This window comes from Oncorhynchus kisutch, linkage group LG8 (genome assembly GCF_002021735.2).
Source record: "Oncorhynchus kisutch isolate 150728-3 linkage group LG8, Okis_V2, whole genome shotgun sequence".
NCBI classification, from domain to species: domain Eukaryota; kingdom Metazoa; phylum Chordata; class Actinopteri; order Salmoniformes; family Salmonidae; genus Oncorhynchus; species Oncorhynchus kisutch.
This window is the reverse complement of record NC_034181.2, coordinates 58,731,580-58,753,644: the sequence shown is the minus strand read 5'-3', so window position 1 is coordinate 58,753,644 and position 22,065 is coordinate 58,731,580. Positions and strand designations below refer to the sequence as shown.

The 22,065-nt window shown below is 44.6% G+C and overlaps 1 protein-coding gene across 1 annotated transcript in view; it reads left to right on the top strand.

The window, feature by feature from the left end:
• LOC109895290 (A disintegrin and metalloproteinase with thrombospondin motifs 18-like) overlaps window positions 1-22,065 on the top strand; it is a gene marked incomplete at its 5' end in the record, with an annotated part of 49,826 nt that overhangs the window by 12,342 nt on the left and 15,419 nt on the right. Inside the window, 12 exons of the mRNA XM_031829445.1 lie at window positions 5,517-5,784; window positions 6,299-6,498; window positions 6,681-6,764; window positions 6,873-7,023; window positions 7,854-7,959; window positions 8,931-9,068; window positions 9,208-9,361; window positions 10,329-10,424; window positions 11,027-11,175; window positions 19,714-19,886; window positions 21,436-21,566; window positions 21,790-21,913. Of these exons, the coding sequence (XP_031685305.1) occupies window positions 5,517-5,784; window positions 6,299-6,498; window positions 6,681-6,764; window positions 6,873-7,023; window positions 7,854-7,959; window positions 8,931-9,068; window positions 9,208-9,361; window positions 10,329-10,424; window positions 11,027-11,175; window positions 19,714-19,886; window positions 21,436-21,566; window positions 21,790-21,913 (1,774 nt within the window). The remainder of the gene's footprint in view (window positions 1-5,516; window positions 5,785-6,298; window positions 6,499-6,680; window positions 6,765-6,872; window positions 7,024-7,853; window positions 7,960-8,930; window positions 9,069-9,207; window positions 9,362-10,328; window positions 10,425-11,026; window positions 11,176-19,713; window positions 19,887-21,435; window positions 21,567-21,789; window positions 21,914-22,065) is intronic.

Genomic DNA, 22,065 nt, shown 5'->3' with positions numbered 1-22,065 from the left:
GCGCCACCCGGGAGGCCCAACTTTAGTTATTTTTTAACGTAAATAATCAATAAAATTGTAGACGGGATGATCTGTGTTCAATACAGATCAAAACAAACTGTAGCTAGCTTTCTGGTCACGCCCCTCTATCTAACAGTACACTTGAAGTGACCCTCGTTCTGAACAGGGCTACTTCTTCATTACACAAAGGAAAAACCGTAACCAATTTCTAAAGACTGTTAACATCCAGTGGAAGCGGTAGGAACTGCAAGAACGACCTGTTTGTCTTCGGGGTTTCGCCTGCTAAATAAGTTCTGTTATACTCACAGACATGATTCAAACAGTTTTAGAAACTTCAGAGGGTTTTCTATCCAAATCTAATATATATATATATATATATATATATATATATATATAAAATCTAATATATACTATATACTAATAATATGCATATCTCTTTGGGGGAGAGGGGTGGGCCTGGGAACAGGAGACAAAGGGCTGTGAGACATAGGTTTAATCCTAGACACATGAAAGGTGGGATGAATACGGAGGGTACGGGGAAACAGAAGATGAACAGCCGAGGGGCTAATGATCTAAAGGTATTTTAATTATAAAATATACAGTGGGGAGAACAAGTATTTGATACACTGCCGATTTTGCAGGTTTTCCTACATCCAAAGCATATAGAGGTCTGTAATTTTTTATCATAGGTACACTTCAACTGTGAGAGACGGAATCTAAAACAAAAATCCAGAAAATCAAATGTTTTATTTAATTTGCATTTTATTGCATGACATAAGTATTTGATACATCAGAAAAGCAAAACTTTATATTTGGTACAGATTTGGCATTAACAGAGATCATACGTTTCCTGTAGTTCTTGACCAGGTTTGCACACACTGTAGCAGGGATTTTGGCCCACTCCTCCATACAGACCTTCTCCAGATCCTTCAGGTTTCGGGGCTGTCGCTGGGCAATACGGACTTTCAGCTTCCTCCAAAAATTTTCTATTGGGTTCAGGTCTGGAGACTGGCTAGGCCACTCCAGGACCTTGAGATGCTTCTTACGGAGCCACTCCTTAGTTGCCCTGGCTGTGTGTTTCGGGTCGTTGTCATGCTGGAAGACCCAGCCACGACCCATCTTCAATGCTCTTACTGAGGGAAGGAGGTTGTTGGCCAAGATCTTGCGATACATGGCCCCATCCATCCTCCCCTGGTATTGGCCATTGTGGAGAGGTTGGAGTCTGTTTGATTGAGTGTGTGGACAGGTGTCTTTTATACAGGTAACAAGTTCAAACAGGTGCAGTTAATACATGTAATGAGTGGCAGAGCAGTGGAGGGTGTGGAGGGCGTATTCAACCCACACGAGTTGCTGGCTCCAGGTGGTTGGGTTTGGCGGAGACAATGCAGTGAAGAGTCATCTCCAGTTCTTGATTGGCTCGCTCCAACTGGCTGTTGGACACAGAGAAGGCAGTTGGCCGAGGCGATGAGTGGTAGCGGGTAACAATCCTTCACCGTGATGTCATTGAGGCCCTGGTAGTCGATGCATGGGCGCAGGGTTTTGCCCTTCTCCACAAAAAAAGAGCTGTAGGGTCAGTGCCGGAGCAAGTGAAATGGCCCGGGCCTTACTGAAAACCTCCCAGAGGTCCTGGTCCTGGGATACTTGAGAATGGCGGAGAGGTCTGGGGCAACTACCGAGCCCACAGGAAGACGTCCCTGGGAAGGCTGCGCTGACTTCAGACAAAGGCCGTGGCGCCCAACAGTTCAGTCTATGATGGGATTATGTCTTTGGAGCCAAGAGAATCCCAATACCTGAGTAGACTTAATCAGCATAAATTGGATTGCCTCGCTGTGGTTCCCTGGTTGATGGGAGTGGTATTGTGAGTGACCCGGCCTATAGAGCGCACATCCAGCATTCTAACATCCATAGGAATGGAGAGGGGATGTGTGGGGATGCCCAGCTTGGATGCCAGGTTAGCGTCCAAAAAACACTCATCGGCCCCAGAGTCGATGAGTACCCGAAGAGATTTCGACTGATTCCCCCACAGCAGGATGGCATGGAAAGGGGTGCGAGTAAGGGGAGAGGAAAAGTTATCCATATGGTCCACCAGAGTACATGCCCCTTCTTGATGAGCCTGGGTTTTTAATGTGCAGGTAGCTACGAAAGGTCCCGTAGCTCCACAATATAGACAACTCTGGGTGTGGAGTCGGCATAAGCGCTCAGCCAGAGTCAATCTAGCCCTGCCCAGGTGCCTGGACTCCGAAGGAGTCCTCTGCAGCCCTCGGTAATTCCAGAGAGAACTCGGGTGACTTCGGGTTCATGTAGACTTCGGGGTCTCCGGGATTCTTCGGAGGCAAGGTGGGAATCAAGGTCGAACGAGGGCGACAGGGCACAGATTCCCTCTCCCTCCTTCTTCCTCGAAGCCTCCCATCGATCCAGGTATAGATACACTGGGGAGAATTAGGAAGATGGGCGACGCCTGGAGGGCGGTGGAGACAAGCACAAAGACAGGTGAAACAGATCAGGGTGTGACAATATGAACGGGAACAGTAAAATCGTTTAAATTGTTGTATGTTGCGTTTATATTTATTTTCAGTCTAAATTAAACTGTCAGCCTGTGGTGATGTTTGAAATAATATTTTACACCTCCATATAGTGTGATGGTATAAACAAGGAATCTACAGTTGATGTATTATAAATGTTTTATTAATTGTTCTGTATCTATATGTCATCCTTTCAAAGATTGATCATATTGCTATGGATTTCCAAATGTAGGACTGAAGCAGTTGCACATGGCCCATAGACAGAAACCTGACTAGTGAGTAAGTCAAATACATTTCCAGAGGTGTTACAGTAGCTTGGTGCCTTATGTTCTGTTCTTGATTGACCTTTGCCTAATTTATGAAAGGATATTGTCACTTTTGAGTTGAACCTAAACCCCATTCTCCCCGACCTATTGCTCCATGCAATCATCAAGCTACACACACACACACACACACACACACACACACACACACACACACACACACACACACACACACACACACACACACACACACACACACACACACACACACACACACACACACACACACACACACATATGTGCGCACGCACACGCACACACACCACAGGGAACGAAGGGTGTTGAAGAAAAGCCTAGCTATCTGCCTCGAAGGATGACAAAGAGACAATATTGGATCTTTTCAATCAGTTGTTGGCTTGCTAACAGGGTTCCATAGAGAGGCTATCTCATACATCGTGGCCCTCCTCTAACATGTAAAGGGAAAGTGAATGCCGCTGTGTTCGGCTCTTTTCGCTAATCAAATTGATTCAGTCCCCTCCAGTTCTAGCTCCGTCAACAGGACCATGCTGATGCTTGAAGAGTAATGGCCTCCCGCCTTAATGAGTTTTTACAGGCAGACCCCGAAAGGTTGTCTCAACACTATATTGCTTTCTTTGGAGTGTATTGGAATCCTTTAAATGAAGAGCTGATTAATTAAAGAACAGTTTCTGTCAGAGGTCTGTTCAAAAGGAACTTTTTCACTTTGGGTTGTTGTTTCTGTTGACCTGCAAACATTTTTAGACACTACTAGTCAGGAACTTCTCTAACAACCTTTTACCAGTTACACTCTGACTGCTCTCACTATCACTCTCACTATCATCTATAAAGCTGTCTTGCATCATGCTACTTAATATTTTTTACACTGGATCTGACAGCTGTATCCATGGCAACTAGCAGTACTTAGGTTGTGCACAGGAGTTTTTCTATGGCCGTGTTTGAGAGGTAAACTACGCTGTAACTGAAAACTGTAATTTATACAGTATTGTGGGTTATTAACAACTGTAAAATATTCAAACATTTTACTTACTTCAAATTATGGTGCTTCAAATTATGGTGGGAAAATGTTGTGGACGAGGAAAGAATTGCTGTATTTAGAATGGTACTGTTCCTAGAATACTTGTCATGCCCTGACCTTAGAGAGCAGTTTTATTTCTCTATTTGGTTAGGTCAGGGTGTGATTAGGGTGGGCATTCTATGTTTCCTATTTCTTTGTTTTTGGCCGAGTGCGGTTCCCAATCAGAGGCAGCTGTCTATTGTTGTCTCTGTTTGGGAATCATACTTAGGTAGCCTTTTTCCCCACCTGTGTTTTGTGGGTAGTTATTTTCTGTTTAGTCTCTGTTACCTGACAGAACTGTTAGCTTTCGTTTTTGTTAATTTCTTCTTGTTACTTTCTTCAAGTGTTTTTTGATAATGAACACTTTTCACGCTGCGCTTTGGTCCACTCCTTCTGACGACAGGCGTTACAATACAAGGGCCGGGACGATACAAGTATCGCAATACTAGTTAGTATCGTGGCAAGGAAACAAAACACGAAGCGGATTTAATTTCTTTAGGAAAACAGCCCAAATGTTGGAAACAAACATTATGTTGTCATTGTATTTACTTTCCAAGCTATAGCACACAATATTTTACTTACAGCAGGTGTTTAAAGGACCAAAAAGTTTCATCTGCTTCATGTTTTCACTTTTGGGTACCGTATCTTTTGGAACGCCAAAAACCTTTTGGGGTGCATAGAATTGTTGTTAATGGCTCATTAACATATTTTGAGGCATGCCTTGTAAGAGGCTATATTTGTTGCATCCATGAGTGAGAATATTGTACAAATTTAACTCCAATGTGGTTATAGTACCCCATCAATTTAAAATGTATAGGGGACAGATTGCAGTGGCAGCAAGTCTTGAACCTTAAATTGTTGAGTGTTTTGCCATGTCCGTTTGGTCTGTTTTGTCCTGTAGTTGCCAGTTTGAAAGCCGTTATTGAGGCCTCTAGAAAGGCAAGTGATATAAAACACCAAATATGCATAAATACATATTTTTACATTGAAATACAAACCCCTCCCCTCAATTAATTTAATTTATCCATTCATTCATTCTGATTACGGTAGCATTGACTTTTGTACAGTATAATACAGTAAATTCTGCAGCATTGTACTGTGTGTCATTACACAGTACTTGCTTTGATACCATATTTATATTACAGTTGGTGTACTGCAATATGAAATACATCATTTTACTTGCCACTGAACTGCCTGTAAGTTACTGTCAAATTCATGGCAACCCCGATACAGTGTAAAAGTTGGTGCTAGATGGTCTCTGAACCCACTACCCTTCTGGGTTAGGAATCCTGTGTTGAGGAGCAGCTGCCCCAGAATACCTCTGATACCCTGTTCTATCATCCTGACAGACAGTAAGTCACATCCCTGTGGGAGCTTGACCTAAGGAAACACCTACGGAGACAGCACCTTGTCCCAGGGTTTCTTGTGTCTGTGTCTGGTTTGAGATGACTCCTCGCTATTTTTATGTCCCTTCAGGCCTTATCCAAGAACTGCTGACAGACCTCTTACTTACGCCATTCCTTAACACATGCCAATCTACATGACTTATTACTGACCCGACTCTCACCTTCATCCCCCATAATGAATGTTTAATGTTGATGAATACATCTAATGCCCAGGGGTATCTGTGCTCTCCAGTCAGGTCTGATCCGGATGTCTGATGAGGAGTACTTCATCGCCCCCTTGCCACAGCACCTAGCTGCAGAGCACAACTACAGCTCCCCGAGTGGACACCACCCACACGTGGTCTACAAACGATCGGCTGAACACAAAGTCCATGGTGGCCAGGGATCAATCCACAGCTCGCAACCTGACAACCCATATCTGCAGCACCATCATCAGCATCACCATGACGACCAGCACGGGAAGCTGCAGAGACAACACTTCTGTGGACGCCGCAAGCAATGTATGTAAGGGAACGTCCTTATTATTATGACTGCCTTTGATTGGCTCGCATGAGAAACACACATTACAGTCACTGTGGGACTGTTTGCACAGGACAGTGATAGTAGAGTTGGTAGAGAGACATGCATTGTGGTTTTATCACAGAAACAGAACGATAACAGTGCAATAACAAATATAAAATAAAGGTCAAAATGTCCCACTACTGATTGTTTATGATGTAATGTGTATAATGTACTTAGAAAGAAAAAGCGCTCAGATAGTGTATGGTATAAAGTAGCTGGCCTTTATTGAAATGAATACATGCAAGCAGCTTGAGAAGTGAAAGACTTTGAATATTTCCTACTCTTTCAACTCTCTGCCGGCCCCGTGGTCTTATCAGGGAAAGGTCCAGGAAAAAGGAGGAGCTGTCATTTGAGATCCTTTTCAAAGCATTTTTCCCCCTGTCTCCTCTTTCTCTCTCTTCATATCTCTATCCCTCCCTACCTGCCCTCTATCCCTCTACCATATCTCTGCAGACACTCCCAAGCCCCCTGCTGAGGATCGTCTCGTCATGCCTGATGAGTTTGAGCTCCCAGGCAGGGCGAAGCGATCACCCATCACATCTAACAAGTTGGGGGGCCTGAATGTGGAAACGCTGGTGGTGGCAGACAGGAAGATGCTGGAGAAACACGGCAGAGAGAACGTCACCACCTACGTCCTCACTGTTATGAACATGGTGAGCAGGGGAGGGACAACAGTCAGTCAGTCATCAGTCATGTAACATATCCCGAAGTAGGTTTTATCCTAAAGAAAAACCCTGGCCTAATCCTTGACCAACAATGAATGTCATGATTTATGTATTTATTTCACACAAAATGTTAAGCAACGATTAATTTGAACCAAAATGTTATGTTTTAGGTTTCCAGCCTTTTCAAAGACGGCACCATCGGAACTGATATCAACATTGTGGTGGTCAGCCTGCTTCTTCTAGAGCAAGATCCAGTGAGTTACATTGATCTGAGTGCATGACAATAAAATCACCAGCCTCCACAATGTCATGAATTCTCCAGTCTCCCTTTATGATCTATTTCCTCTCTGTCTCCTCCCCAGCTCGGCCTGTCCATCAACCACCACGCTGACCAGTCTCTCAACAGTTTCTGCCAGTGGCAGTCGGGCCTGATCGGGAAGCGCCACGACCATGCTGTGCTCCTCACCGGCCTGGACATCTGCTCTTGGAAGAATGAGCCATGTGACACCCTGGGTAAGGTCTCACCCCAGGGGGGATGGTGGGGGTGGGGGGTGAAGCAGGTCAGCCAGGGCCCCTGTTGGAGATTAGAGCCCTTAGTCATGGTGCTGCTGGGGGATTAGACAGCACCAGAGGTCATGGGGTCACTTCCAGGGTGGGCGGGATCCTACATGCTCTGCCTGGACTCCCTCCGGCACTAAATACAACCTTGTCAAAACTCACAAACACACACTTACAGTCCCCTCCAGTCCCCGCCATGCATACATGAGCGCACGCACTAACACGCACATACATGTACACACCCACACACATCTTACACCCATCCCGTTCTATCCTTCTCTTCAATAGTGTGAACGATTGGCAGCATTGTCAGATCAGTTAAAACTGAAGCATCAACCAACTGTAATTAATTTGTCTCAATGGCCCTAACCCACAAGTATGCACTTTGGGACGTACAGTGTGAGGAGCAAGCAAGGCCTTGATTTAAATATGCTCTTTGTAACACAACCCACAGCCTTCATGCTACTATACAAAGTGTTCATGCTGTCCGTGGACCAATTAAACCGTAAAGGCATTTATTGCCATGTAACAGCAGTCTTGGCTCACTCTAAAAGCAGGATTTGAATTTTTGAGGTTGGCGATAGTAAAAAAAAAAAGGCAGTGTCTTGTAACACTGCCTACGGCCTTCCTTCTCCCAGAACAGTTATGTTGTCTGGCGGTTTTTGTAGATAGACATAGTAGCTTTGTATGAATACATATTTGAGCCTGATATCTCCCCGACAACACTCTTTAACTTTACACCTCTCCTCCTCTCCTTCTCCCTCTTCCTCTGCTTATCTCTGCAGGTTTTGCTCCTATAAGTGGAATGTGTAGTAAATACCGGAGCTGTACGATTAATGAAGACACAGGACTGGGCTTAGCTTTCACCATCGCTCATGAATCAGGCCACAAGTAAGTCCATCAATGCCCTCGCTATTAGCGCTAGCCATTAGCTTTACCTTCACATAGAGCAGAATAGACCCCCATATATTTTAGGCGAACAGGAGAACACCTAGTACAGGCGATGAACTTGTTACTATATAGATGGCTTTAACTTACAGTGCCACATCAAAGAAGGATGAGTCCATTTAAAGCAACAAAAAATGCAGACCGAAACAATAGCATTGCGCTAGCAAAGCACTTAATTTGCTCCATGACCACATGTGAAACCATATGAAGTGCCACAGGCGATGGGTATGCTCGGTTTGTGTTTACACGTTTCCATCGAGATAAGAGGCTGTTTATATTTGAGATTTGAGATTTGAATTATTACGGTAAAGCCCTTTGTCTGCTTGGCACTCTCTCAACACAAACGGGAAAGAAGCTGTTCCTTCGATACGCCGAGCTGGTAACATGTCAGAATTCCTGTAATTTTCAATGGCTCAATCACGTTGGTCAAATGAATAGGAATCATTCCCAGAATTTGCACATTGTTGAGATGAAAACCACTTCCAGGCCAAATACCATTAATCACTGACAAATTGAGGAGATGTCATTTCTAAATAGATGACGTCGTCTTTTACAGACTAGTGAACCTCAGCTATGTACTGTACTGTAGGAGGGTAGACCGAAGCGTTTTTAATGCTGTATCAACACATGCCTGTTCATAACACATATGTTTCTCAACCAAAACGTGAGGCTATGTTAGAAACGTGTGACCCATCACACTCCATGGAGCTTAACGAGTTTTATAAAACTAAAATGTTTTAAGGTTACTAGGGTAAGAGTTCCGACCTGACCAGTTGAGTTCTGACCTGAGGTTGGACATTAACAGTCTCTCTTTCTCTTTCTCTTTTTCTTTCTCTCTCTCTCTCTCTCTCTCTCTCTCGCTCCGTCTCTCTCTCTCTCTCTCTCTCCTTCTTAATGATCTGTCTCTATGGCAGTTTTGGGATGATCCATGATGGTGAGGGGAATCCTTGTCGGAAAGCAGAAGGAAACATCATGTCTCCAACCCTGGCAGGAAACAACGGGGTCTTCTCCTGGTCTGCCTGCAGTCGCCAATACCTCAGCCGCTTCCTTGGGTAAGCCTTATAAATTAACCTCTGATATGGCTGCCATGCATGTAATGATGTAGTGTGGTTCTCATGCACCTGTTTGTGTTTATTAGTCTTTAATGATAGGTCCCTGTCCTGTTCAGTGTTTCTTGGTTTTACTCCACAGAACAGCTCAAGCGTCGTGTCTGGTGGATGAGCCCAGGCAGATTGGGCAGTATAAATACCCAGAGAAGCTCCCAGGCCAGCTTTATGATGCTGACACACAGTGCAAGTGGCAGTTTGGCTCCAAGGCTAAACTGTGCAACCTGGACTTTGTCAAGGTACCTGACACTGAAAGGCACATTCGTTAGTGGGTCTCACGAAGCTGTTTGACAAGTGTGCTACTGGGAAACATAGGTAGGGTTTAACCCAGTATTATCTCATTTGCATGATCTTTGTGGGACAAACCATTATATGTTCAAAACAGCCGTATTTAACCTCCAATTACAGTATTCAAAACGGGTCCAACAGACTTGAACACAACAACCCTAAGGGAATGGGCCTCTTTAACCTTCCACTATACTACATTCAACAAGACATGCATTGACATGCAAATCCAGCATGAATAAGGAACGGGTCAAGAAAGGGAGGTTGTGTGTGGGAAATCAACATCCACACCAGTCCATCTGTAGGATTAGTGCTCATGGTATAGGCTGAGCCATTGCATAGCCCCCATACAACCTTTTGTGTTCTCCTGAACCCCAGCCCTAAGTTTGAACCCGTCTCCTGAACCTCGACGTAGGTGACTCCACATCCTAATTAACAAGGATTTGGGATGTTTGCCTCCCTGTGTTTCTTCCCCCTGTTGGGATTCTGCAGTCGTTTCGCACGGTGCAGAGGAGAGCTAATTAGCCGCGTGCTCTGCCCTTACGGCTGGCCGTGGCACACTAGCCCAGTCAGTCTGCTGCAGAGCTAGATTAGCACGGGGGGACCAGCTCTCTCATAACCCCAGTCTCGCTAGCTGTTTGCCAGATGCAATCGGGCGGCACGCCAGTGTGGCACAGGTCCACTGCCTGGCTCCCAATGCCTCATCTCTCCATACTTACCGCTGCATTGTGGGAAGGAATAAAAGATACATGAATAGCGTGTTTCAGGGAATACAATGATTGGTTTTGACAGTTTTTTTGGAAATGGGGGGGGTTATTGCTTGTAACCATGGCAGTGGGGTGTTGGTGTTGTAGTGGTGTTGTTCTGATGAGGGGAGGCAGATGCTGGACTCACTGTTTGGTGTGTCTGGTCACTCGGCAGGACATCTGTAAGTCACTGTGGTGCCACAGGACAGGTCACCGGTGTGAGACCAAGTTCATGCCCGCCGCCGAGGGCACCAGCTGTGGGACTGACCTGGTAAGTGTACCATCTGTTTCCATGGCAATGTTGCCCATCGTGAAAGGGATGGAAGGAGACAGGGATTTCCATCTATCAGTATCACTCAATGTAACACGCATTTTAACACACATAGACATAAAAACACACACAGGGACGCGTACACAAATGCCCAAGGTACAAGCACCAGCACAAAAGACAGGTTCCCTCACAAATCCACATATGCACACACCTGCAGGAGCGTTTTGTGCATTGTTAAATGTCCCCTAAGAACACAAGGCTCCTATTCTTTTTCCGCAGTGAAAGATGATAGTGGGAGAGAGAGAAAGGTGGTGATGTGTGCGAGTGTGTGGTTTGGCTCAGATAGGCCTAGGTCTCCAGGTGTGGTGCTGGGCATTCACCCAAACCAGGAACCTCAGCGTTGGGGCAAGCCAAAGATCCTACCACCGATACTAACTCAACATTTTAATTTTTTTTCTGTCCATCCCGCCCTCTTCCTCCCCCTCATCTCTCTCTCTCTCTCTCTCTCTCTCTCTCTCTCTTTCTTTATATTTATCTTTATCCCTCTCTCATTCTCTCTCTCTATCTCTCTCTCTCTCAATCTCTCTCTCCTCTTTCAACAGTGGTGTCGGCGAGGCCAGTGTGTGAAGTATGGTGACCACGGTCCGAGAGCTGTCAACGGTCAGTGGTCAGGATGGTTTGAGTGGTCGGACTGTTCCAGGACCTGTGGGGGAGGGGTTATGTACAGGGAGCGATCCTGCACCAGCCCCAGGTACAGTACTGTTAGCCATACTAGGGGGTCAGGTGGGGTCATAAGAGTTCACTGCTAATTTAGAATCTCACTCTAGGCTATTTTAATGCATAGCCTACTAGGGGAGAGTGGTATCACTCTGTCACGGGAAATATAGTATTATTTTGAACAAATATATCTACATATATTTCAGGATGTTGTGTATCCCTGAAAATAATTAGAATTCAGGTAAAAATGACAGTTTTGAAAACCTAGATTGTCCCAAAAAAGTGTTATCTTAGCAGAACTACAGGGTAAGTTAAGCCGTCTACAAATTAACATAGGCTAGGCCCTGTTGTTACCTCATATCCCAGTGATAATGCCTTGCATTACTACGCCTGTGACGGAAATAGAAACATTTGCTCAACTTTCCCTTGGCTCGACTATTGGCTCAACTTACCCCATTTTGACAATATTAGCCCACACAGCTACAAGGATGCACTTTCATGCTAGGTTTAGGACCTCATATTCACACTTATAGAGACACCAACTGGTGTACAAAACAGTCTTAAAAAGATCTACTTGAAACATCTAACACACTAAATGAATTTGACTTGGTGAAAATCACGCTTACCACTTTTTCCGTGACTCTATGAAATTATGTTTGGTCGAAATATTTGGTCGATTAATATATTTTGTGTACAAGGATGGCTCAATTTACCCCTTTGGCTCAACTTTACCCCACTCTCTCCTACCATAACAAGCCTAGATTTGCACTGGGTGAACTCAACAACTCCTGGTCATACCCCAGAGAGGATTCTTACTGTGATAGTTACTTCTCCCTCTTTTGAGGAATTTTACCTTGTCTGGCAGAGGTAATGCTCCATACAAGACGGCTGGTGGATAGATGAGCTTGAGGCATGATTAGCCACATTTTACCTCAGCTGTAGCTTGTCTTCGCTAAGTCTCTACCAGCACTACCATAGAACACATGAAGAGCTCCACATACAGTGTGTCTGCTCTGTGCAAACAGAACAGGGTTGGATTTGGACAGGTGAACGTGGCCTTCCTCCCAGTCAGCTCCCCCTGACTTACTAACTGAGCACCTGAGAGCGTGGCCTGCCTGGCTGCCTGCCAGTTGGCTGTCAGCCCATTAAACGCTATTATCTGTCAGTCTACAAAAAGACAGCAGGCCAGATTAAAGGGTTCTCTCTCGTGCCAGTTTAACCTGCTCAGCTCACAGCGCTACTCAATGCTCTGCCTCAAGCTACTCGCCCAATCTTCTGACTTCCCTGGGCAACACAAACCTATTATTCTTCAAGCATTCACAGCCGAGGCAGACACTGAACACACACACAGATGTAAATATAGAGATGTAGCACACAAATGCCCCAACACTAGATTCAATTCTCAGACTCATTTTAGCTTATCAGTTAGATCTTCTGTGCGCTATATGTCTCTTTGCTAGATTGTGCTCATAATATGTCTGGTTGATGTCAGACTTTGTGTGCTTGTTGCATGGTACTCCCACTAGTAGTCACATTGATGTGAAACCTCAAGTAGAGCCAGATTGCATCTGACCTTTGGCTTCTGGATTAATTTGAGATTTACAAGTCCCCCTGAGGGCAGGTTTGGCTTCGGAGGGCTTGGCTGCTTCAGAAAAGGACAAGGAGCTGAAAGAAGGAGGGCCTTTATTGATGGACAGGTGGCTTAGATATCTTAGCATCTGGCTTGTTCTCAGGTTTGTGTCTTGCAGGATGGGATGTAATCATGCCTATTGGATAACATCCAGGCACTCAACCACTTTGATTGCATCAAGGATAGACTTTTAACTCAAACCTTTCGAGTGTGTTGAGAACACTGATTTCTCTGTTCTGTAATTTTGATGAATAAGACGATCTGTTAGCCACACCAATTAGACTATGATCGAGAAATGTAATTTAACAAGGCTATGATTTAGAAATGTAATGGCAGATAGGATTTCCAGGACAGTTTAGTGTGTATGTGTGTGTGTGTGTGTGTGTGTGTGTTTGTGTGTGAGTCTGATGGTGTAAGCCCAGGTGTTTCCTCCCAGCAGTTGCAGCAGGTTGATGGAGGATATCTCCTCTCAGCACAGGCAGGATAGAGTAACCTTCCCAGGCACAGGTGTCCCTATGCTGTCCCTGTGTGGAAACTATCTGGCTTGAGAAGTCCACCTTACCTTCCTCACTTACATACGTACGTGTCTCTTTTTGTTAATAGCGTAACGTCTCAATGGGTTTTACTGTTACCTCAAATAAATACATGCAGACAAAGCAACAAACAAAAAAAATCAAAAAATCCCACATGTTACAAGAGGGAAACCCTCAATTGGATTGGATGTAGTGCCTCAGCAGAGAATTAGAAACTACTTCTCCCTCTCCCCCAACATTCTGTCCAGTCAACAGGCTGTGTTGGAGGACTGCTGTTGGTGAGGTGCTGTCCTCTCTGCTGTACCTGATTGTTCACTTAAACCAGCCTGGACCAGCCTGGGAGAGAGAGAGAGCCAGAGGCAGACAGACCCTCATATGATGCACATTATACAGTCAGTGAATAGCATACATGGAGCTATAGAAGTATAATCCACTTTAAGAGTCATGCTGATTTTTTTTTTGGGGGGGGGGGGGGGGGGGCAATAAAGAGGTATTTTTAGTAAGAAGCAGATGCTAAATCTTGGTTGATGTTGCGAATTGGGAATCATGGCGAATCATGACCTATAAATTGTCACGGGTCAGTTTACCTACAGATCCTACAGGATCCTAATTTGATTACGCTGTTTCAGGAAATGTAAAACTTGTATTGTATTTGATGTTTATATTGTAATTTGTCATTTCCATTTAAACTACAGACTGGATTTTCCCTCACGAAAAATGCATCAACCCCTACACAAATGTCAATTAATTATAATCCACATAATAGTTTACATTTCTTCTTGCGGCAGGATTATTTTCCTGCTATAAGCAAACGGGCTCAAATTAAGGTCCTACATCTGTACAGAATGGAGCAATGATATTTATGGTACTTTACTTCTTTGCTGACTACTTTGCGTGTTTCTGACAGTTTGTGGTCCATTACAATATTAGAATCATATATAACTCCCTTCTGAGCACAGTGTCTTCCATTTCACCACTGGACTGTTGGATCTGTTTGTCTCCTTAAATCACATTTTAGCTCTGATCCGTGAGAACAGGAGAGTGTATTTTAAGCAATCCGTCAGATTATTTTGGCAGCCCCCTCTTGGTATAATCTGTGGTTCTGAAGATGGATTACCCTCAATCTGCCCACTTGTTTTGGCTCTCAGACTGTAACATCCCCGTGTAGTTTACAGATTAGGGTCGAATATGTTCTCTCCTCAAAAACAACAGAACATGCAATGTATTATGCAATTATATTCAGCAAACATTATTTGTTTGAAGACAGTTTCAAACGTTTCATAGCTACCTAACATACATACTTTGCAGGGGTTGTAAAATACAAATACACTTGTAGCGAGGGAATCCCCTCTGAACACAGCAATCACCTGGCAGATCAAATACATTTACAGTCCTGATAAATATGGCAACATGGTGTTTGATGGTAAGATCCTTTATAAGTTGGTGTTTGATGGTAAGATCCTTTATAAGTTGGTGTTTGATGGTAAGATCCTTTATAAGTTGGTGTTTGATGGTAAGATCCTTTATAAGTTGGTGTTTGATGGTAAGATCCTTTATAAGTTGGTGTTTGATGGTAAGATCCTTTATAAGTTGGTGTTTGATGGTAAGATCCTTTATAAGTTGGTGTTTGATGGTAAGATCCTTTATAAGTTGGTGTTTGATGGTAAGATCCTTTATAAGTTGGTGTTTGATGGTAAGATACCTTTATATATTGGTGTTTGATGGTAAGATCCTTTATGAGTTGGTGTTTGATGGTAAGATACCTTTATATATTGGTGTTTGATGGTAAGATCAAATCAAATCAAATCAAATCAAATTTATTTATATAGCCCTTCGTACATCAGCTGATATCTCAAAGTGCTGTACAGAAACCCAGCCTAAAACCCCAAACAGCAAGCAATGCAGGTGGAGAAGCACGGTGGCTAGGAAAAACTCCCTAGAAAGGCCAATACCTAGGAAGAAACCTAGAGAGGAACCAGGCTATGTGGGGTGGCCAGTCCTCTTCTGGCTGTGCCGGGTGGAGATTATAACAGAACATGGTCAAGATGTTCAATGTTCATAAATGACCAGCATGGTCGAATAATAATAAGGCAGAACAGTTGAAACTAGAGCAGCAGCACAGTCAGGTGGAAGTTGAAACTGGAGCAGCAGCATGGCCAGGTAGACTGGGGACAGCAAGGAGTCATCATGTCAGGTAGTCCTGGGGCATGGTCCTAGGGCTCAGGTCAGTTGAAACTGGAACAGCAGCATGGCCAGGTGGACTGGGGACAGCAAGGAGTCATCATGTCAGGTAGTCCTGGGGCATGGTCCTAGGGCTCAGGTCCTCCGAGAGAGAGAAAGAAAGAGAGAAGGAGAGAATTAGAGAACGCACACTTAGATTCACACAGGACACCGAATAGGACAGGAGAAGTACTCCAGATATAACAAACTGACCCCAGCCCCCCGACACATAAACTACTGCAGCATAAATACTGGAGGCTGAGACAGGAGGGGTCAGGAGACACTGTGGCCCCATCCGAGGACACCCCCGGACAGGGCCAAACAGGAAGAATATAGACCCTTTATAAGTTGGTGTTTGATGGTAAGATACCTTTATATATTGGTGTTTGATGGTAAGATCCTTTATAAGTTGGTGTTTGATGGTAAGATACCTTTATATATTGGTGTTTGATGGTAAGATCCTTTATAAGTTGGTGTTTGATGGTAAGATACCTTTATATATTGGTGTTTGATGGTAAGATCCTTTATAAGTTGGTGTTTGATGGTAAGATACCTTTATATATTGGTGTTTGATGGTAAGATCCTTTATAAGTTGGTGTTTGATGGTAAGATACCTTTATATATTGGTGTTTGATGGTAAGACCCTTTATAAGCTTGCATGGGATTGGAGATGATCAGATTGCCTGTTTCACGACAGCATCTGACAGGCTCTGAAAGATGCTTTGCAAAGGTTAAAACACAGCAGTTATTGACAGCGTGTGCAGCCTTTGATTCTATCAGATTGCAGAGCCCTGGGTTGACCGCAGCCTGGTATAGGGGAGGCCCAGTAGGCCCTGAGGGGAGAGGTCAGTAGGGCTCATTGGGGGCACCGCACCGCACAGAGGGGAGTGTGATCCAGCAGGGAGGCCCAGGTCCCAGCGGGCTGGAACTGGGGAGGAAGCAGGGCAGCAAAGTAGGAGGTCGAGGGGTGGTCGCTGTGTGAGGGACAGGGAGGAGGATGAGAGAAGGGAGGACAAGGAGGGGGAAGGGAGAGAGCAGGTGATGACTAGCCAGACAGGATGACCTCTAGTCCACTGAAGTTTGGACTCGTTGCTGTCGCCGGGAGATTTATCGTCCCTCTGCGATGCTGGAGGTATAGGATCTGTTGAGAGAGAGCGAGAAGAAAATAAAAAAAGGTATAACAAGAAGTTAAACTTGGCTGGCACCCCCCCACCCCCCACCCCGAGTCAGCTATCCCAAAACTTTTTTTCAATCTACCGAGTAGGGGGTCAGATACTGTACTGCAGGGTCCCCCAACTGCCTGCCCGTGGGACGAATTTGGCCCGCGTGTGATTTTATTTGGCCACCCCAAGTTTTCTGGAAATGTCATATATATGTATTTTTTTTAAATGCAATTGTTTAACCTAATAGACTATAAAAACACCAGCAAATCAGCTCCAAGTGATTCAATTTAAAAAAAATCTGTTCAAAAGTATTCCCACGCATAATTGAGAGATATATGTGATCTCATAAGAATGTAAGCAAGGTTTGAAATTATGATGTTTTAGTCAAATATTATATTTGTTTGGGCTTCTTGCGGTCCGTTTGCAGGCTACAAATAATTTGGAATTAAGTTCCAGTCCCCTGACTATCCACTCAAGAAAAAAGGAGCCTGCGGCTGAATGTAGTTAACGATCATTTACTGCATCTCATCTCCCTGAATTAAACAAGTAGCACCCGAACCCCTGTTAGAACCCCGACAACGTCTGGTTGTCTGCGTCCCTCATAAGCAGTCTAACATATGGGCCTATGTGTCTCCATTCTTAAGCCTTAATAGGATCAGACTGGGAGCTCGGGCCCAGATCTCTGCACACAAAATGAGAGGTGCTCTGAAAAACAGGAGGTTGACACTGACACCTGTAATAGAGCCTGTCATTCTGGGCCTTCCTGGCAGCTCCGGGATGCACCAGAAAGAGGTTTGCCTTCCAGGTTTTCTATGTAACAATCCACTGTTATCAGCACATGCTTTTCTCTGTGTAAGCTCTGCTCAGATAAGTGTTGACAGTAAAATATATTATGGAATGTGTGCCCGCTTTGATGCTGAACATCATGCACGTAACGTTTTCGCTGAGTGTGGTTTGATAGGAGTTAGTGGTATGAGATGTTTTTATAAGTCCTGTGTTGCTTTGCTGTTTAGTGTCTGGGCTGATGTTGTTTTGTTCGATTACATATTTGATCTTGGCAATGAAATCCAATAATATTTCCCAGAGTTGGTTGGCATCAGCCAGAGTTGGTTGGCATTTTAACACAGACGGTCTACTAATGCACATACAGTTGAAGTCAGAAGTGTCACGCCCTGACCTTAGAGAGCTTTTTATGTCTCTATTTTGGTTTGGTCAGGGTGTGATTTGGGGTGGGTGATTTGGGGTGGGCATTCTATGTTCCTTTTTCTATGTTTTGTATTTCTTTGTTTTGGCCGGGTATGGTTCTCAATCATGGACAGCTGACTATCGTTGTCTCTGATTGGGAACCATACTTAGGTAGCTTTTCCCCACTTATTTGTTGTGGGTAGTTATTTTCTGTTTATTGTTTTCTGCACCTGACAGGACTGTTTCATTTATTCTCTTTGTTTTTTTGTTATAGTGTTCAGTTTAAATAAAAAGCATGAACACTTACCACGCTGTGTCTTTGTCCCCATGTGCAGTTGCAAACTGTAGTCTGGCTTTTTTATGGCAGTTTTGGAGCAGTGGCTTCTTCCTTGCTGAGCGGCCTTTCAGGTCGCTCAGCAAGGACTTGTAGGACTTGTTTTTACTGTGGATATATCTTCACAAGGTCCTTTGCTGTTGTTCTGGGATTGATTTGCACTTTTCGCACCAAAGTACGTTCATCAAGAGAGACAGAACACGTCTCCTTCCTGAGCGGTAGGACGGCTGCGTGGTCCCATGGTGTTTATACTTGCGTACTATTGTTTGTACAGATGCACGTGGTACCTTCAGGCGTTTGGAAATTGCTCCCAAGGATGAACCAGACCTGTGGAGGTCTACACATTTTTTTTATGAGGTCTTGGCTGATTTCTTTAGATTTTCCCATGATGTCAAGTGAAGAGGCACTGAGTTTGAAGGTAGGCCTTGAAATACATCCACAGGTAAACCTCCAATTGACTCAAATGATCAGAAGCTTCTAAAGCAATGACATCATTTTCTGAAAATTTCCAAGCTGTTTAAAGGCAGTCAACTTAGTGTATGTCAACTTCTGACCCACTAAAATTGTGATACAGCGAATTTGTGAAATAATCTGTCTGTAAACAATTGTTGGAAAAATTACTTGTGTCATGCTCAAATTAGATGTCCTAACCGACTTGTCAAAACTATAGTTTGTTTATAACAAGACATTTGTGGAGTGGTTGAAAAACAAGTTTTAATGACTCAAAAAAACTTCCCGACTTCAACTGTTTGTCTACCCAGGGCTTTTGAAATTAAGACATATCAATCACTTACTTGAATGAATCATGGAAGACTTTCCTTCTCATCTAACAACACACTGTTCCCCATGTGTAAAAACACAAGCACACATACCAACACTCACACATTCACTTAGCTGGAAGTGAATGCTGGCTCTGCTCCAGCAGGAAGAGCCTAACAGAGATTCATTTGCTTTGAGGTTAGGCAGTGGAATCCTGCCCAAGAAGTGCACTGCTCCACTTTAAAACAGCCTATCAGGCTCACAACAGGGAAACCGGAGGAGGTTGGTGACACCTTAATTGGGGAGGACGGGCTCGTGGTAATGGCTGGAGGGGAATGAGTGGAATGGTATCAAATCCATGATGCCATTCCATTTGCTCCGTTCCAGCCATTATTATGAGCCAACCTCCCCCTCAGCAGCCTCCACTGTTAGGTTGTTTCTAAGAACAGAGGTATTTTCTATTAATGTGGCTGAGTGGAGATACATGTGGCTGCTGTCTTCACAGGAGTGGTTGGGAACCTGGATGAAAACCCAATAACCTGATTTGTAGTGTTGTTTTGAGGCTGCCATTGTATACTTGGTCTTGACTTGATCTTGCTGAGTCTTAAATGTGATTTATTTCATTCTGCTTTGAAACTGTCAATACAGGGCCCTAGAAATGTTGGCTTGAGTCCCTTCTCCCCATGTGTTGAAGAAGAGAACGCCTGCCCTAACCTAGTCTACATGTGTTAATTTTGTGTTGCTTTAGGCCACAACACAACGGGAAGTTTTGCCAGGGCTCCGCTCGTCTCAACCAGCTCTGTAACACAAAGCCGTGCCAGCCAAGCGGAGTGGACTTCCGTGCCCAGCAGTGTGCTGAGTACAACAGCAAACCCTTCAGGGGCTGGTACTACAAATGGAAGCCCTACACCAAGGTGGAAGGTATGGCAGCTATTTGTTCAATTCCCCCTGTAATTAGGAACAGGGTAAATGTTGAATGAGCCAATAGAGTACATCTAGAATGCACCTCATTCAGTCAGCTTTTATAGATTCGCCGTACCCCCGAGAGGGACATTTTATAGATTCGCCGTAGCCCCGAGAGGGACATTTTACAGATTCGCCGTACCCCCGAGAGGGACATTTTACAGATTTACCGTACCCCCGAGAGGGACATTTTACAGGAAGTCCAAGAGTACGAAAGCGACTTTATAAACCGAGAGAAGAAAACGCAGTCGAGTTAAATACAGTGCTTGTTAAAAGTGCATTTAATTAACATTGCAAGTGGATCAGATCTTTGTCCTGTTTATTCTTGTAAAACTGTCAAATGAGGCTATATGTTGGATGACTTTGCAAATCTTTTTTAAATCTTTTGTGATTAACCTTGTTTACTCATTTGAATGCTGAAGCCACAAATGTGCCTCATGTGCACCATGTCAATGCGTCAGTCTACTCATGCACGAGAGTGCTGTGAATAACCTGTGAGTCTAAACTACATGGGAAACATGTAGCCACCCTTTGCGAGACCTCTGATTTATGAAGATGCAAGCAGCAGATCCTGAACAGCCTCCTGGGGCCTGAGGTGAACGGTCGCCTCCGTTAATTAAAGGCTGATTGTAAGTGTGCTTCCACACCGCTCTCCCTGCTCTCTCTCTCTCCCTGTGGAGGGACTCTCCCTAAGGCCCTGCCTGACCTTTCTGACCTAGGCATCTTTTCAGCGGACAAGCCGAGGTACCAGGAGGTAAAGACAGTCTTACCCTGGTCTAACTGGGCTCTAAGCACCAGATCCAATACGCTTTATGAAATCCAAGTGCCTTGGCCTACGGATGTGAATTACTAACATGGAATGTCAAATAGAAATCCATAAGATGCTTCTGGAATGCATTCAGGGGTTCACATCCTCAGCAATGTAAGAGATTGGCATTAAGAAAAGATGGAAGGAATCTGAATAGCCAGAGACAGTCTAAAAACTGACGCTGGTCAGATAACGATGCCCCTGTGTCCCCAGGCTGTCATGCTGTTGGTAACACCCCTGTCATTAGACTGTTACTGTGTGTTGTACAGTAGAACCCGGAACCCATGTCTGGGAGCTGTGTGTGAGGTTTGTGGAGAAGCTGCCCTCTCTGCATTCCCTGTTTCATGGGCCCATTTGTAACAGCCTTTCAGGTCTGACGTATGTGAATTGTGCCAGAGGTCTGCTACTCCTTCAGTCCTCAGAGGTTCCGTACATTGCGCTGCAGTGGACATGCACCATTAACACAATAGAACCCTGTATACGTTCTTCACCAGTACTCCATCGATTGGCTCCTATCTTGCCTCATCAATTGGCGAGTGCGGCTCCTTCATTACCACAGCCCTGTCCTAATCCCCACATTGAAATATTGCGTGTATAAGGAGGTAGGCACAGGTGCACAGGTGCAGGATGCACAGGTGCAGGATTACGTCCATGATCTTGTTTATAACACATGTTAAATCTTCTCTATGTCCTCTGTAGCTGAGGATATCTGCAAGCTGTACTGCATCGCTGAGGACTTTGCCTTCTTCTTTGCCATGGCCAGCAAAGTCAAGGACGGGACATCCTGCTCAGACCACAGAGGTGACGTGTGCATCGAAGGAGGCTGTGAGGTAAACGGCAGATTTGTGGAACGGGATGTACTGTACTGCAACACATCAACTACTGTTCCGAGACCGTCATTGAAAAATAAGAATTTGTTCTTTAACGGACTTGCCTAGTTAAATAAAGGTGAAATAAAAAAATAAAACTACATCTAAGTCAACTGGATGTGATATAGGACACAGGGTGCCGTCTGTGTTCTCTAAGTTCCTTCTGTTTACTTCCATCCTGCAGCCGGTGGGTTGTGACCAGGTCCTGGGCTCTAAGGCAACTCTGGATGCCTGTGGAGTTTGTAGAGGGGACAACTCCACCTGCAAGTTCTTCAAAGGCCAGTACGTCCTCCAGCACAGAGCTAACGGTACGTCAAGCGAGAAGACTGACAGGGTCAATTTGAATCGGTGGGTGAGAGGGGGAGCTCTGTTGTAGGACAGTTCTGGCACAGTGTTATCGGGGCAGAGTTATCTGAACATGACAGGGTGAATTCTCTAGCAGATGCCACTGTTGGGGAGA